This window comes from Odontesthes bonariensis, chromosome 22 (genome assembly GCF_027942865.1).
Source record: "Odontesthes bonariensis isolate fOdoBon6 chromosome 22, fOdoBon6.hap1, whole genome shotgun sequence".
Lineage (NCBI taxonomy): Eukaryota > Metazoa > Chordata > Actinopteri > Atheriniformes > Atherinopsidae > Odontesthes > Odontesthes bonariensis.
Window position 1 is genome coordinate 12,026,328 of NC_134527.1, and position 11,791 is coordinate 12,038,118.

The following is an 11,791-nucleotide window of genomic DNA, read 5'->3' on the forward strand; positions in this document are numbered from 1 at the left end:
ATCAAACAATATTAGTAGACCATTGTCTTAATTACACAATCTGTGCAAAATGTGGGTAGTTTATTTGGTTTGTGATAAGGGTACAAATCATGAATGAAATCATTCACTGTTATCTCATAAATTGATTGATATGTTTGGAAATGGGCTGGTTCCCACAAAACTATGCAATTTAGTTTCATGGCCTCTCTATAAAATGCATTGTACTTATTGTTATATGAAATATGAAGCCATATACTTCTAGAATTCTAACATCAGAAGTAAATCCTTATGTTTCTCAATGATCCACGTATCAGAATACCAGAGGTCCACTCAGTAAACTAAAAAATGTAGCCCAGATAAGTTATATAAAGTGTTTTTTTCTGAGCCATAAACACATATTTTCTTGACAGACCTATGTTGAATTAATGCCCCCCCCCCCAAGAAGCCACAGTTTGAAACTAAAATGAAACTTGAAATACAAACAAAAGAATACAAACAATCAAAGGTTTCAATTCATGCCAGACAAATGTGTCATACGATTAGGTTACCTAAAGTCATGCATCTATGCATTTACTATTTCAGACAAAAGGGGAAAAATTACAATTCAAATATTGTAAGAAGAGTAGTCACCTGTCAGATTCTCCTCCTCCCTCTTTCAGCTCTTTGTTCCCTGCTTCCATCTTTGGTTCAGAGAGAGGCTTGGACCCTGAGCCACTATCTTTCTGAGATTCATCTCCGTTCTGGTTAAGAGGAACTGATGAAGTCTCATTCATGGATTTGTGATTCAAGACAACAGCTTCTTCTGACTGGAGCATTATGCTCCTGCCACCAGATGGTGACACCTCCTCACATGCAGCAGTGGGTCCAGGAAGGATGTTTTCTGTGTTTGGTACATTACATTCACCTGAGGGTTCAGGCTGTGCCTTGGGATCAATTGGGGAGTCTTGGCTGAGCTTAGTGGCGGCACCTGCAGTGCCCGCTGTAACAGCTGCTTTATCCTCAGCCACCTTGGATGAGATGTCTCTGACTCCCAGAGCCACATGAGCCTGTTCTCCTGCAGGTCTCTGGCTTTGACTTCTGCTGATGCCACACTTGTCTTTACTCGTTTTATTGCTGCTGGGGCATCCTGGGGAAGAAGGGAATGATAAGATGCCAAGCAGAAGAAAAAGGCAGACAGAAAATTTGAAATTCAGAGGAATTTAATACTTCAAAACTGATGGGATGACACCAACAGTTTCCCCAAATCTCTGTGAAGGGTAACTGCCAGACTTCAGTAATGTAATTTGATAAGAACTTCTGATGCTTTACCTTTATTACTCTTGTCCTTCCTCCTCATTAGTAGCCGAGGTAGTGTGCCCACGTGAGTGTAGCCCTCGCTAGAACAGATATAGCTGGCAGTGCGAGGACGCATGGTCCCCATGTCATCCACCGTTGTCTCAGCAACTGGACTTAGGCTTGATGTGGTGCCACATTCGCCGTCAACTTCAGCTTCACATCCCAATCCTGACTTCGACTTGGAAGACTTTGATTTCTCAGTGGAGCGACGAAAAGAGAGGTTGGTCAGGCTGCCAAACCATTTGAAACCTTGGGAGGGGAACAGTTTGAGAGGGCGGATGAGTCGGTATGTTGTGATAATTTTTTCTATTGCTATTCTATGAAACAAATGTTTATTTTCACTTTTTTTTTTAATTTGTGAAGTACCATTTAAAAGTTAAAGGAGAGGTAGAAAGCTCATCCCGCCAATGTCCCACAAAGTAGATGCCAGCAGTATTTGATTTTCATTAGAGAAAACAGATGTGGACTGAAAGCAGGCCAGTTCAGCTCAAGCACACTGTGTCTATGAAGCCAAATTAAGCACGGCTTAAGAAAAAGACTAAATATTGTGTTCGTTTGACCTTTGGAACACAGAATCAGATGCCATTTTAGAAATGTTTGATGTAATTCATTCGCATTTCATCTCAGTTTTTGTATATTTCCTATCCATCGTTTCCATTAGGCATACACCTTTTTTCATGTCGTTCTAAAGGAGAAAAAATGCAACGTGTCTGAGTTTCCCCTTCATCAAGGAAATTTGGTGATGGAAAAGACAGGCATGAGGTGTCAAGACACAATCTTAAAGTGGAGATGCTTGCAGTTCAAATGTGTCAAGTTTGAGCTGTGTGTGAGCATGTTTGCAAAAACAACTGTAGGAAGTGGGGACATGCTCGAGGTTTTAATTCAGGATTCTATCTGACCCCAAACTGACAACAAATCTATTAATGCACCGTTTAGAAACACGTCTGTCTCTTTCCTCGCAGCTGTTTCAACTAAATGTCTTTTACAGAGTTCATGTTGTGTGAAGGAGTAGAAGCAGTCAACCAGTGATTCTATCTATTTTCAGCTATGAGGTAATTGTATTTGAAGACATGTGGCTTTGTGCTCGGTTATCTCTGTCTGTTTTGGGAGGCAGTAAGGGACTTCACACTCAGTGCTTGAAAAAAAAACTATTTGCATTTTGCTACTCCAAATTTGTTTGAGTGCAAACCTTTCCCCACACCGTATTAACCTTTTAACAGAAACAAAGACGTTAAAGTAACAGCCTTGATTTTTGCACATCACAATAGCCGTTGAAAGGAAAAAAAAGAGTCGCTGCCTTTTACACAGACTCACACAAACACTGGTGATACTCACTCAGCTTCCGTACGCTCATGTTGGTGCTCAGCAGCAGGTGAGGGACAAATGAACTGTGTAAGAAACGCTGCAGTCACACAGACGAGAAGTGCCAGAGATGGACGGTAACTTCTTGCTGAGGTGGATCAGCCTTGGTTCAAACAGCACTTCCTCCGCTGTGGGTGAGGCACTGCTCATACTTTGTTTTTGTGGTGGAGAATAAAACTGAGAGATGAGCAGCAGGGCAGGGCAGACTTGATACTTCCTGTGTAAAGCCAAGAGCGTCAATACTAAGAGGAAATGAAAAGCCCTGCGATGACAAGACAAGGGTTGACAGAATAGGATAAAAATATGAACACATAAAACATTTGAGGGCGTCCATAGCCTTAATCAAAACATGTTGATAGAAATGAAAGTGGGCCAATGGAAAGAAGTGTTTAACACTGAAGTGCTGCTTGGTGGCATCTTGTCTTGATATAAAGTAATTAATAATCTTTTATATCACTGATTATCTATTTCAGACTGGGAGATCATTTATCTTTCAGCTATAGCTGATATGGTAAATATTTGACTCTTTGTTCTTAAGATGCTGTTTTAGTCAGATCATTTCAAAAGAACACAAACATTTTAAGAAAGAGGAAGAAGAAAGAAATGATTAAAGCTGCCTAATTAATGAAATACGAGAGAATTAAGCCCATACTTCCCAAGATTATGATGTACGTCTTTTTCTTTTTCATCTTGTATTGTGTCATAAGTAGGCTGATATGCGGTTATTATCTTGTTTTTTGTACAAGTGGTGTGGTTTTGTTGAAACTTGTTATCAGTTATGTTTAACCAAATTACAATTGCATTCTGTCCAACACAAATGTGAAACTTCCCATTAAGCTTGCCTGTCAGTCACTCCAAAGTAGACAACTTTGAATTTCTAGCAAAGGTCTCAAAGAGTTAAAAGGCACCAAATATTTCAGGCTACATGCTAAGGGTATAATAAAGCAGCATAAGCTGGTCTTGTTTTTAATAAAAAGAAATGGAAATGTACACTTAATCTGACTCCTTGTGGTGATAATTGTTGAAGAGCAAAACTTACTAAATATACCTTTAAAGGGAAACAAAAGCACTGTTGAAAATGACATGTTTGATGTGGAAGCTCTTCATACGAGTTTGCAATGTGAGTGTGTTGTAGTTACATTGTTGAGGAAAAAAATATTAAATCTGTAGCTCAGACGTGGGGGAGCTGGTGTCTATCCCAGCTGTCATTGGGTGAGATTCAGGGTACACTCTGGACAGGTTGCCAGTCCATCACAGGGCCACACTGAGATAAACGAGACAACCATCTACATGCTCACTCACTCCTAGGGTCAATTTCGAGCCACCAATAAAACTGACATGCATGTTTTTTTTTTTGGGGGGGGGGTTGGAGTACCCATGGAGAACCCACACATACACAGGGAGAACATGCAAACTCCACACAGAAAGGAAGCCGGGATTCAAACAGGAACCCTCTTGCTGTGAAGTGACAGTGCTAACCACCAAACCACTGTGCAGCCCCACCACAGAATGTACTTGACAAAAGTCATTGTACATCAAAACAAGTCAGAAGCACATAGTTAATACATTTCTCTAGTGTTGCTTTAAAGTCTGAGCAAAGTAAATTCATAGATTTGAAATGTGTTAAACAATAGCTGTTTGTTAAAAGGCTGATCTTTAGTGCTGGTTTAGGATCATTAGTGTATGATGCATTTGGATTGATTATATAATGTGAGTGAAGCTGAAATACAACCACGGATGTGACTGCACACCAGAAATAAGAACTATTTTTTTACTTTGTGAAGAGAACTGCCAAATTTACAGTGTTGTACCACTGTTGTTACCGTCTGCATGCTCAGGTACTTACTGGAGTTACACAACATGGATTCATTTTGTGAGGAGCCAGGGCCTCACTGTGCAGGATGATGGGCTACACACCTACTCAGAGAACTGAAGTTTCAGGAGTAGGTCTAACTACAATCAGTTCACCCTTGATTTTGTGCAGACATGGTGATAGACAGTTGAGGATCACCACCACCATCAGCCTAATTTACCACCTGGTAGTTTTGCAAACTTTTATCAGAGACAGCTGGGATCAACGGATACACCATAGAGTCTTTTCCACCCCCATTGGTGTGCTCAACCTGTGTCGATAAAACTCGTTTTAAATCCTCAGCGGACCTGCCCCAGCCTAATTTTGTTTTCTTGACAACTGTTTCAAACATTCGTGCTTGACTGAGTGTTAATTGTTCTGGTCTGTGATGTTACTAATTCAGAACACAAATACATTTTTTGCCTACTTTGACTGTAAATCATGTTATTTCTATAGTATATTGTTGTCTCCTTGACAGAAAATAAAAAACCTTTATAACAATTAAATTAAAAAAAACTGCACGGTAACCAAATACTGTAACATCTTAAAAGGTTGTGATTGAGCAACACCCTTTCACACTTTTTTACTTCCTGTAAATTTTTTTGTGTGACACTTCTGCAAAGATGCCTTCTTCCTGTCAGCTCTAAACCATGCCAGTGAAGGTGCAAAAAAACGAATATCCATTACACAGCTAAATGAAATTGCAATGCATCTGAAACATCCAAATGGTTCTTTTATTCCTGTCTATATCACCGGCTGATACCAATTGTAATGCATTCATCTTTTTGCACTGTATTTATTACTGTGAAACTACATTAGGAATTATTTTTTGTTTTGATTTGTTTCCACATATCTTATCCACAGATAAGATGTTGTATGCTTAATTTTTTATTTTGAAAGCAAAAACTGACTCTTTCCACTCTTAAAAAGCCTTTATATCAGATAACTTTGTACAAGGATACAAAATTCTATTTCTACATTTAGCTTTCCAATGCAGTCCTAGAAAAATTCCCTGTGATTAGTTGTTTGAGTGGGTGAAAACTAGGCCATGGCTTCTTTGCAGATCTGTGTGGCAGTAGTGTGTAATTACACAGATCTAGGGAAGAAAATGTCAACATTTCTGCAGCAGTAAAATAAAGTCAAAGTACAATGTTTTTACAACAGTTCCATCATCCACATGGCAACTTACAGGTCACCATGGTATAATGTAAACACAGCACTTTATAGTGAAACTTTATCATATCCTGACTGGCTTTAGACCGTATCATCACTTGGTCGGGGTTGGAAACCAAAACTACTTGGTTAGGGTTAGAAATGTATCATGGTTAGGAAGAAAAAACATTCTTTTACAACATGACATGAACATCATGGATGTCATTTTTACCCTTCACAGGCATTTGCTCTCATGACCTCTAGATACACATATTTTTTTTAAATGTTTTTGTCATCTATATTTACCTGCATGTACACGGGTAACACGGGTAAGTTTTGGGGAAGATAAAAGTTCAATCAATCAAGGATTTAGGGTCTTGGTCAGACAGGAAACCACCAAAAGCCTTGAGGTCACTATGAATGAGGTACTGAGCATCCCTTTTACATATAATTGTGAGAATGCATTAAGGCATTCTCACTATTAAGTTCCGGTTTCCCTTTATTATTATTATAGTTATAGTATAGAGTATTGCGCTTCAGCCTTTTGCTGCAGTTCACAGCTGCAGTTTGCCTTTTGCGTGGGTCTAGTGAATAGTCTAGTGGTAACACTGCCGCCTTTCATGCGGGTGACCCGGGTTTGAATCCCCTGCAGAGCATTTCACTACAGAGATGAACAGTTGTCATGAGAAAGATCAAAGGTTAAATGGATGATCTAATATGGGAAACAGAGAAGAAAGATAGAAATGGTTTAATTGAAAGCAGTTTAAAAAATATGAAAATGTTACTCCTTCTGGGATTTTTATGAATGAGACATTCAGCAGTGCGTGCTGATAACTTTTTCAGCTTTTCAAACAACTTACTATAACTTTCATACAGTTTAACTGACAGAAACAAATTATACCTTAAAATGTAGGAAAAAAAGTCCTCTTTCAGCCAATGTAACTACTAAAGACCTCACATTGACAGAATTTTAGCTATGAGCCTTTAAGTGAGAACAATCTCTCAAATTCTGACGAATTCTCCCATTCACTCCAATGTGAAATTTCGGAGCACTCAAAAATCAGCTTCAAGTGTGTTCAACCTGCTGCCATTTAAATATATTTCACTCCACTTATATAAAAACTACATTGCCGCGTTCCTCTAAGCCTTCTGCTTCTGACGATGTTCAAATTATTTTCCTCGCTCTTATACTTTTCTCAAACAAAGTCATAGTATAGAGTATTGCGCTTCAGCCTTTTGCTTCAGTTCGCAGCTGCAGTTCGCTGTTTGTGTGTGTCAGCTCGTTAAAGCTGCTTTCTTATGGTTCTTCAAATAGCTTGAAATCATTCCACTCTTGTCTTTTAAATGTCATTTCAATTTCAAACTCCTTCAACCAAGACTTCAGCAACTGTTTGTCCTCAGTTTTTTTTACCTTCTTCAGCTTTTTTTGTTTTTTTTAAACTTTTTTTTAGCTGCTGCCATTTAAATATATTTCACTCCACTTATATAAAAACTACATTGCCGCGTTCCTCTAAGCCTTCTGCTTCTGACGGTGTTCAAATTATTTTCCTCGCTCTTATACTTTTTTCAAACTAAGTCATAGTATAGAGTTTTGCGCTTCAGCCTTTTGCTTCAGTTCGCAGCTGCAGTTCGCTGTTTGTGTGTGTCAGCTCGTTAAAGCTGCTTTCTTATGGTTCTTCAAATAGCTTGAAATCATTCCACTCTTGTCTTTTAAATGTCATTTCAACTTCAAACTCCTTCAACCAAGACTTCAGCAACTGTTTGTCCTCAGTTTTTTTTACCTTTTTTTTTACCTTCTTCAGCTTTTTTAGCTTTTTTTAAACTTTTTTTTAGCTGCTGCCATTTAAATATATTTCACTCCACTTATATAAAAACTACATTGCCGCGTTCCTCTAAGCCTTCTGCTTCTGACGGTGTTCAAATTATTTTCCTCGCTCTTATACTTTTTTCAAACTAAGTCATAGTATAGAGTTTTGCGCTTCAGCCTTTTGCTGCAGTTCGAAGCTGCAGTTCGCTGTTTGTGTGTCAGCTCGTCAACGCAGCTGTGTACACTCAGGACATATCTTTATATACGTAGTATTCACCTATGCTTTCACAGGACTGAATAGTCTAGTGGTAATTCTGCCGCTTTTCGTGGGGGTGACCAGGGTCTGAATCCCCTCCATGACAGATGCATAAACTTTTTTTTTCAACTACTTCAGCAGACTTTCAGCCATTTCAACAAATTTGGTATCCAAAATTTGGTATATTTGAGCTTTTAGCATGGTTCTTCAAATAGCTTGAAATCATTCCACTGTTGTCTTTCAAATGTCTTTTCAACTTCAAACTCCTTCAACCAAGACTTCAGCAACTGTTTGTCCTCAGTTTTTATAGCTTTTTTTGTACCTTCCTAAGCTTTTTTTCAGCTGTTTTTAGCTGCTGCCATTTGAATATATTTCACTCCACTTATATAAAAACTACATTGCCGCATTCCTCTAAGCCTTCTGCTTCTGACGGTGTTCAAATTATTTTCCTCGCTCTTATACTTTTCTCAAACGAAGTCATAGTATAGAGTATCGCGCTTCAGCCTTTTGCTTCAGTTCGCAGCTGCAGTTTGCTGTTTGTGTGTGTCAGTTCGTTAATGCTGCTGTGTACACTCAGGACATATCTCTATACGTAGTATTCACTTGTGCGTTCACAGAACTGAATAGTCTAGTGGTAACACTGTCACCTTTCATGGGGGTGACCGGGATTTGAGTCCCCTGCATGACAGATGCATAAACTTTTTATTTCAACTACTTCAGCAGACTTTAAGCCATTTCAACAAATTTGGTATATTTGAGTTTTTTTTAATTGTTTTTTTTTAGCTTCTTCAGCTTTTTTACTTTCCTACAAACACCTTGAAATTCATCTCCTTCTCTAGATCAGCTCTGCTATCTGACCCAGGATAACCCAACTTAATCACTAAACCCCATTTAAGCAGTCGTTCTGCTGCTTTACTTCATCTGATCCAACCCATTAAAGCATTAGATGATTCAAATGAGTCAAACTAAAAAGAGTTTAAATGTTAGGTCGAAGTCAGTGAAAGAAGAAAACTTTTAGAAGAAATTCATAAAGAAATGAACAAACTAACAATCTGCTTTTCAGCGAAAGAGGGCTTGAGACAACCTGGAGTTTGAAATTTTCTTCAAAATAATGTCACCATCATCTCAAGCCTCTCCACTTCTCAATATCCTTCTCATTTTACCTGCAGGGCAGCTGCTGTGTTTCCCAACTGGGTCAATCTCTTTGTTTTTTCAGCTCACTGAAACACTTGGCTCCAGCCTTAATGGCCTCATCTCTGTGTGTTTCCTCCCAGAATCCTTAAATCTTTTTTCACAGACATGAAAAATGTCCAGATGGAGACTTTGTTCCACTCAGCTTTTTCTATTTTGAGATTCCAAATTTTAGTTAAGGAAGTGCTTGTGACTTTTTCAAGCTATGGCTACCCCTCTTTGCAAAGGGTCTCGAGCATCTCAAACTCTCTGAAGCTCCTTCATTTCTTTCTGCAGTCCATCCTTTTTATTGTTCAGTGCCATGTAACTGTTGAACATCTTGTGATAGTTTTCTTCTATGGCCCTGATCTTTTTAAGGATTTCCTTTGAGCACTTCCGTGAAACCTTTAGGGCCCTTTGCATTTTCTCAACCTCTCTACAGAGGGCCTCTGCCACCATGAGTTCCACAAGACTTGTAGTGGAAGCTTTGCCTAGCGCATTGTAGTAAATGTGTCACTTGTGATGACTTCAAAAAAATGCTTTTAGTTGCAAAAATATTTAAAACATCACAAAATCTTCATCAAAAACACCTATTTGCAATTGAGAAACTTTTGGTATGGACCACATTTTCCTCTAACTTGTACCACTAGACAGGACTGCCCTGGAGCCAACAGAAGAAGAAGAAAAAGAGGACAGTGTTATGTATGAGCCACAACAGCGGCGACTGCAGTTGTAGCATCAGTTGAGGACAGCTGGTGGCAGTGGAGGACAAGAGGTGATTTGAGAGTGTTCAGACTTAGACTAAAGCAATACATTTTGAAGCTATTCAACAGAGGAGCTTTGTCATAACATGCCGTATTTACATATAACCAAGACAACTGGCAAAATGGGGTCCAAGAGCATAACGGTCATGATGTAACAAATGTCATATCTTGGTCATGAACGCACATCATGAATGCATGAATGATTGAGAGCGCTACGCATAATGCGCTATCCAGCGCCCCCTCCTACCTCCTCATGAAGATTTTACACCTCGTTAAAGGAAAGACTGTGAGGTCTGCTTTGTAAACTCTCAAATGGGTCATACTGTCTCTCCCTCCTGCAGCTTGTAGAGGCAGTACTTTATGGGACACCGTTAGAATTCAGCAGTATAAACAAATGTTTGTTTCAACTTGTCAGACATCCTACATCAGGTTGCCAAACTGAATAATCAGGGTTGAAAGGCTTTTGTCACGCAGACAACCAACAGTGGTCACAGTGAATGAGATCCAGAGTTTCTCTGTGGAAAAGAATCATAAAGAAGGGCAAACATCAGTTCAGCACTCCACCAATCATGTTTATGGCAGAATTACCTAATTCAAGACTTTTTTTTTTTCTTCATTAAAGGGCACACAGAGGCCTGCTGGTCATTTTCAAAGCAACTGAATGACTCTCAGAATAAAAGACGGTAAATACTGTGATCTGATGAAACAAAGGTGAGTGTGGAGGAAACCAGGAACTGAGCATCACCTTTTTAATACCATTCCATAGTCCAGCATTATTGTAGCAGCATCATTTTGTGGGCATTATTTTCCTTAAAAGGCGCTGAGACATTAATCAGCATCGAGGGAGAGCTGGCTGTAGTAAAAACAGAGAGCAGTGCTAAGTACAATCCTTTTTATGTCTAGAAAATTGAGTTGTTCAGTGAAGAGCACATTGTTCTGGCAGCCTGTAGATTGAACCAAGTGAGCATGACTGCTAACCATAGCTCTGCAATCCAAGTGTGGACACAGATTAAGTAAAGTGAGAAATATGATATAGTGAGTTAATACACACACACACACACACGCACACACACACACACATACACACACACACACACACACAAGCAAAAAAAAAAAACCCTGAAGCAATACGATGTTTCATTTTGGATTTTGTATCCCAACCATGTTTTCTACAGAAGTAATTTGTCATCATGAATGACTGTGTGTGCGTGCGCACATGAGTGTGTTGCTTTAATTTGACCTTGATGAAACACAAGCCTTCAATAATTCAGCTCTCTGCCTCCTCATACAATGACAAATATCAGTCACTTTGACACAAGGCCACACTATACAAAGCTCAGGGAGGGACACACAGAACTGAAGGCTTATTTAGACTAAAATGAAAGTACTGACTGACTATATATATATATATATATATATATATATATATATATATACATATATATATATATATATATATATATATATATATTCTATGATGATACGATATCTATTTCAACACTTTTATCAGTTTTATGAAACAAGAAAATTGTGGTTGTATAATTATCTCCTTACCAACTTACAGAAATGTACACATGTTCTACATGATGAAAAAAGTAAATCTTACCTCCTGATATTTTATTTTGCATTTCTCAATGCAGCCAGAAAGTTTCTTCTATAATGCATATAAAACATTTATTAAAAAAATGATAGGTTATCTCTGATATATATATTTTTTTTTTTTTCAAGCGTTTTTGAACGTACAGAAATGTGAAAGCATTCGCTTCCCAATTGTGATAATTGCATAATTGTGAACATTCATGTTTGGGGAAGCCGTGCTCATATTTTTTTCTCACTGGGATAAATCAATTTATGGTGAAAACTGCATTTATTTCCCCTTAGTGCTCCAGTCAAACCAGCCGTGATGAAAACCTGAAAAGAGTTGGTCAAGTGGACCTCCCAAAAATCACGCTGAATAGATTCTAAACTTATTTCTAACTAATTTCAACTGCACATTCAGTAACTGATGGACTTTCTTACACAATGCACTGGGTATCATGCTATGAATCATTTAGAAAATGATCGGTCCTGTTATTATTAAAAGAGTAGGGTCTATATTGGAAAATTATAGTATT

The 11,791-nt window shown here is 38.5% G+C and overlaps 1 protein-coding gene across 1 annotated transcript in view; it reads right to left on the reverse strand.

Moving 5' to 3' along the window:
* Positions 1 to 2,859, reverse strand: part of sh2d3ca (SH2 domain containing 3Ca) — a 50,719-nt gene extending 47,860 nt beyond the window's left edge. The window contains exons 1-3 of the mRNA XM_075455766.1: positions 2,650 to 2,859; positions 1,288 to 1,563; positions 610 to 1,105 (exon numbers count right to left, since the gene is read on the reverse strand). Coding sequence (XP_075311881.1) covers positions 610 to 1,105; positions 1,288 to 1,563; positions 2,650 to 2,668 — 791 coding nt within the window. The 5' untranslated portion in view covers positions 2,669 to 2,859. The remainder of the gene's footprint in view (positions 1 to 609; positions 1,106 to 1,287; positions 1,564 to 2,649) is intronic.
* Positions 2,860 to 11,791: the final 8,932 nt, after the last annotated feature.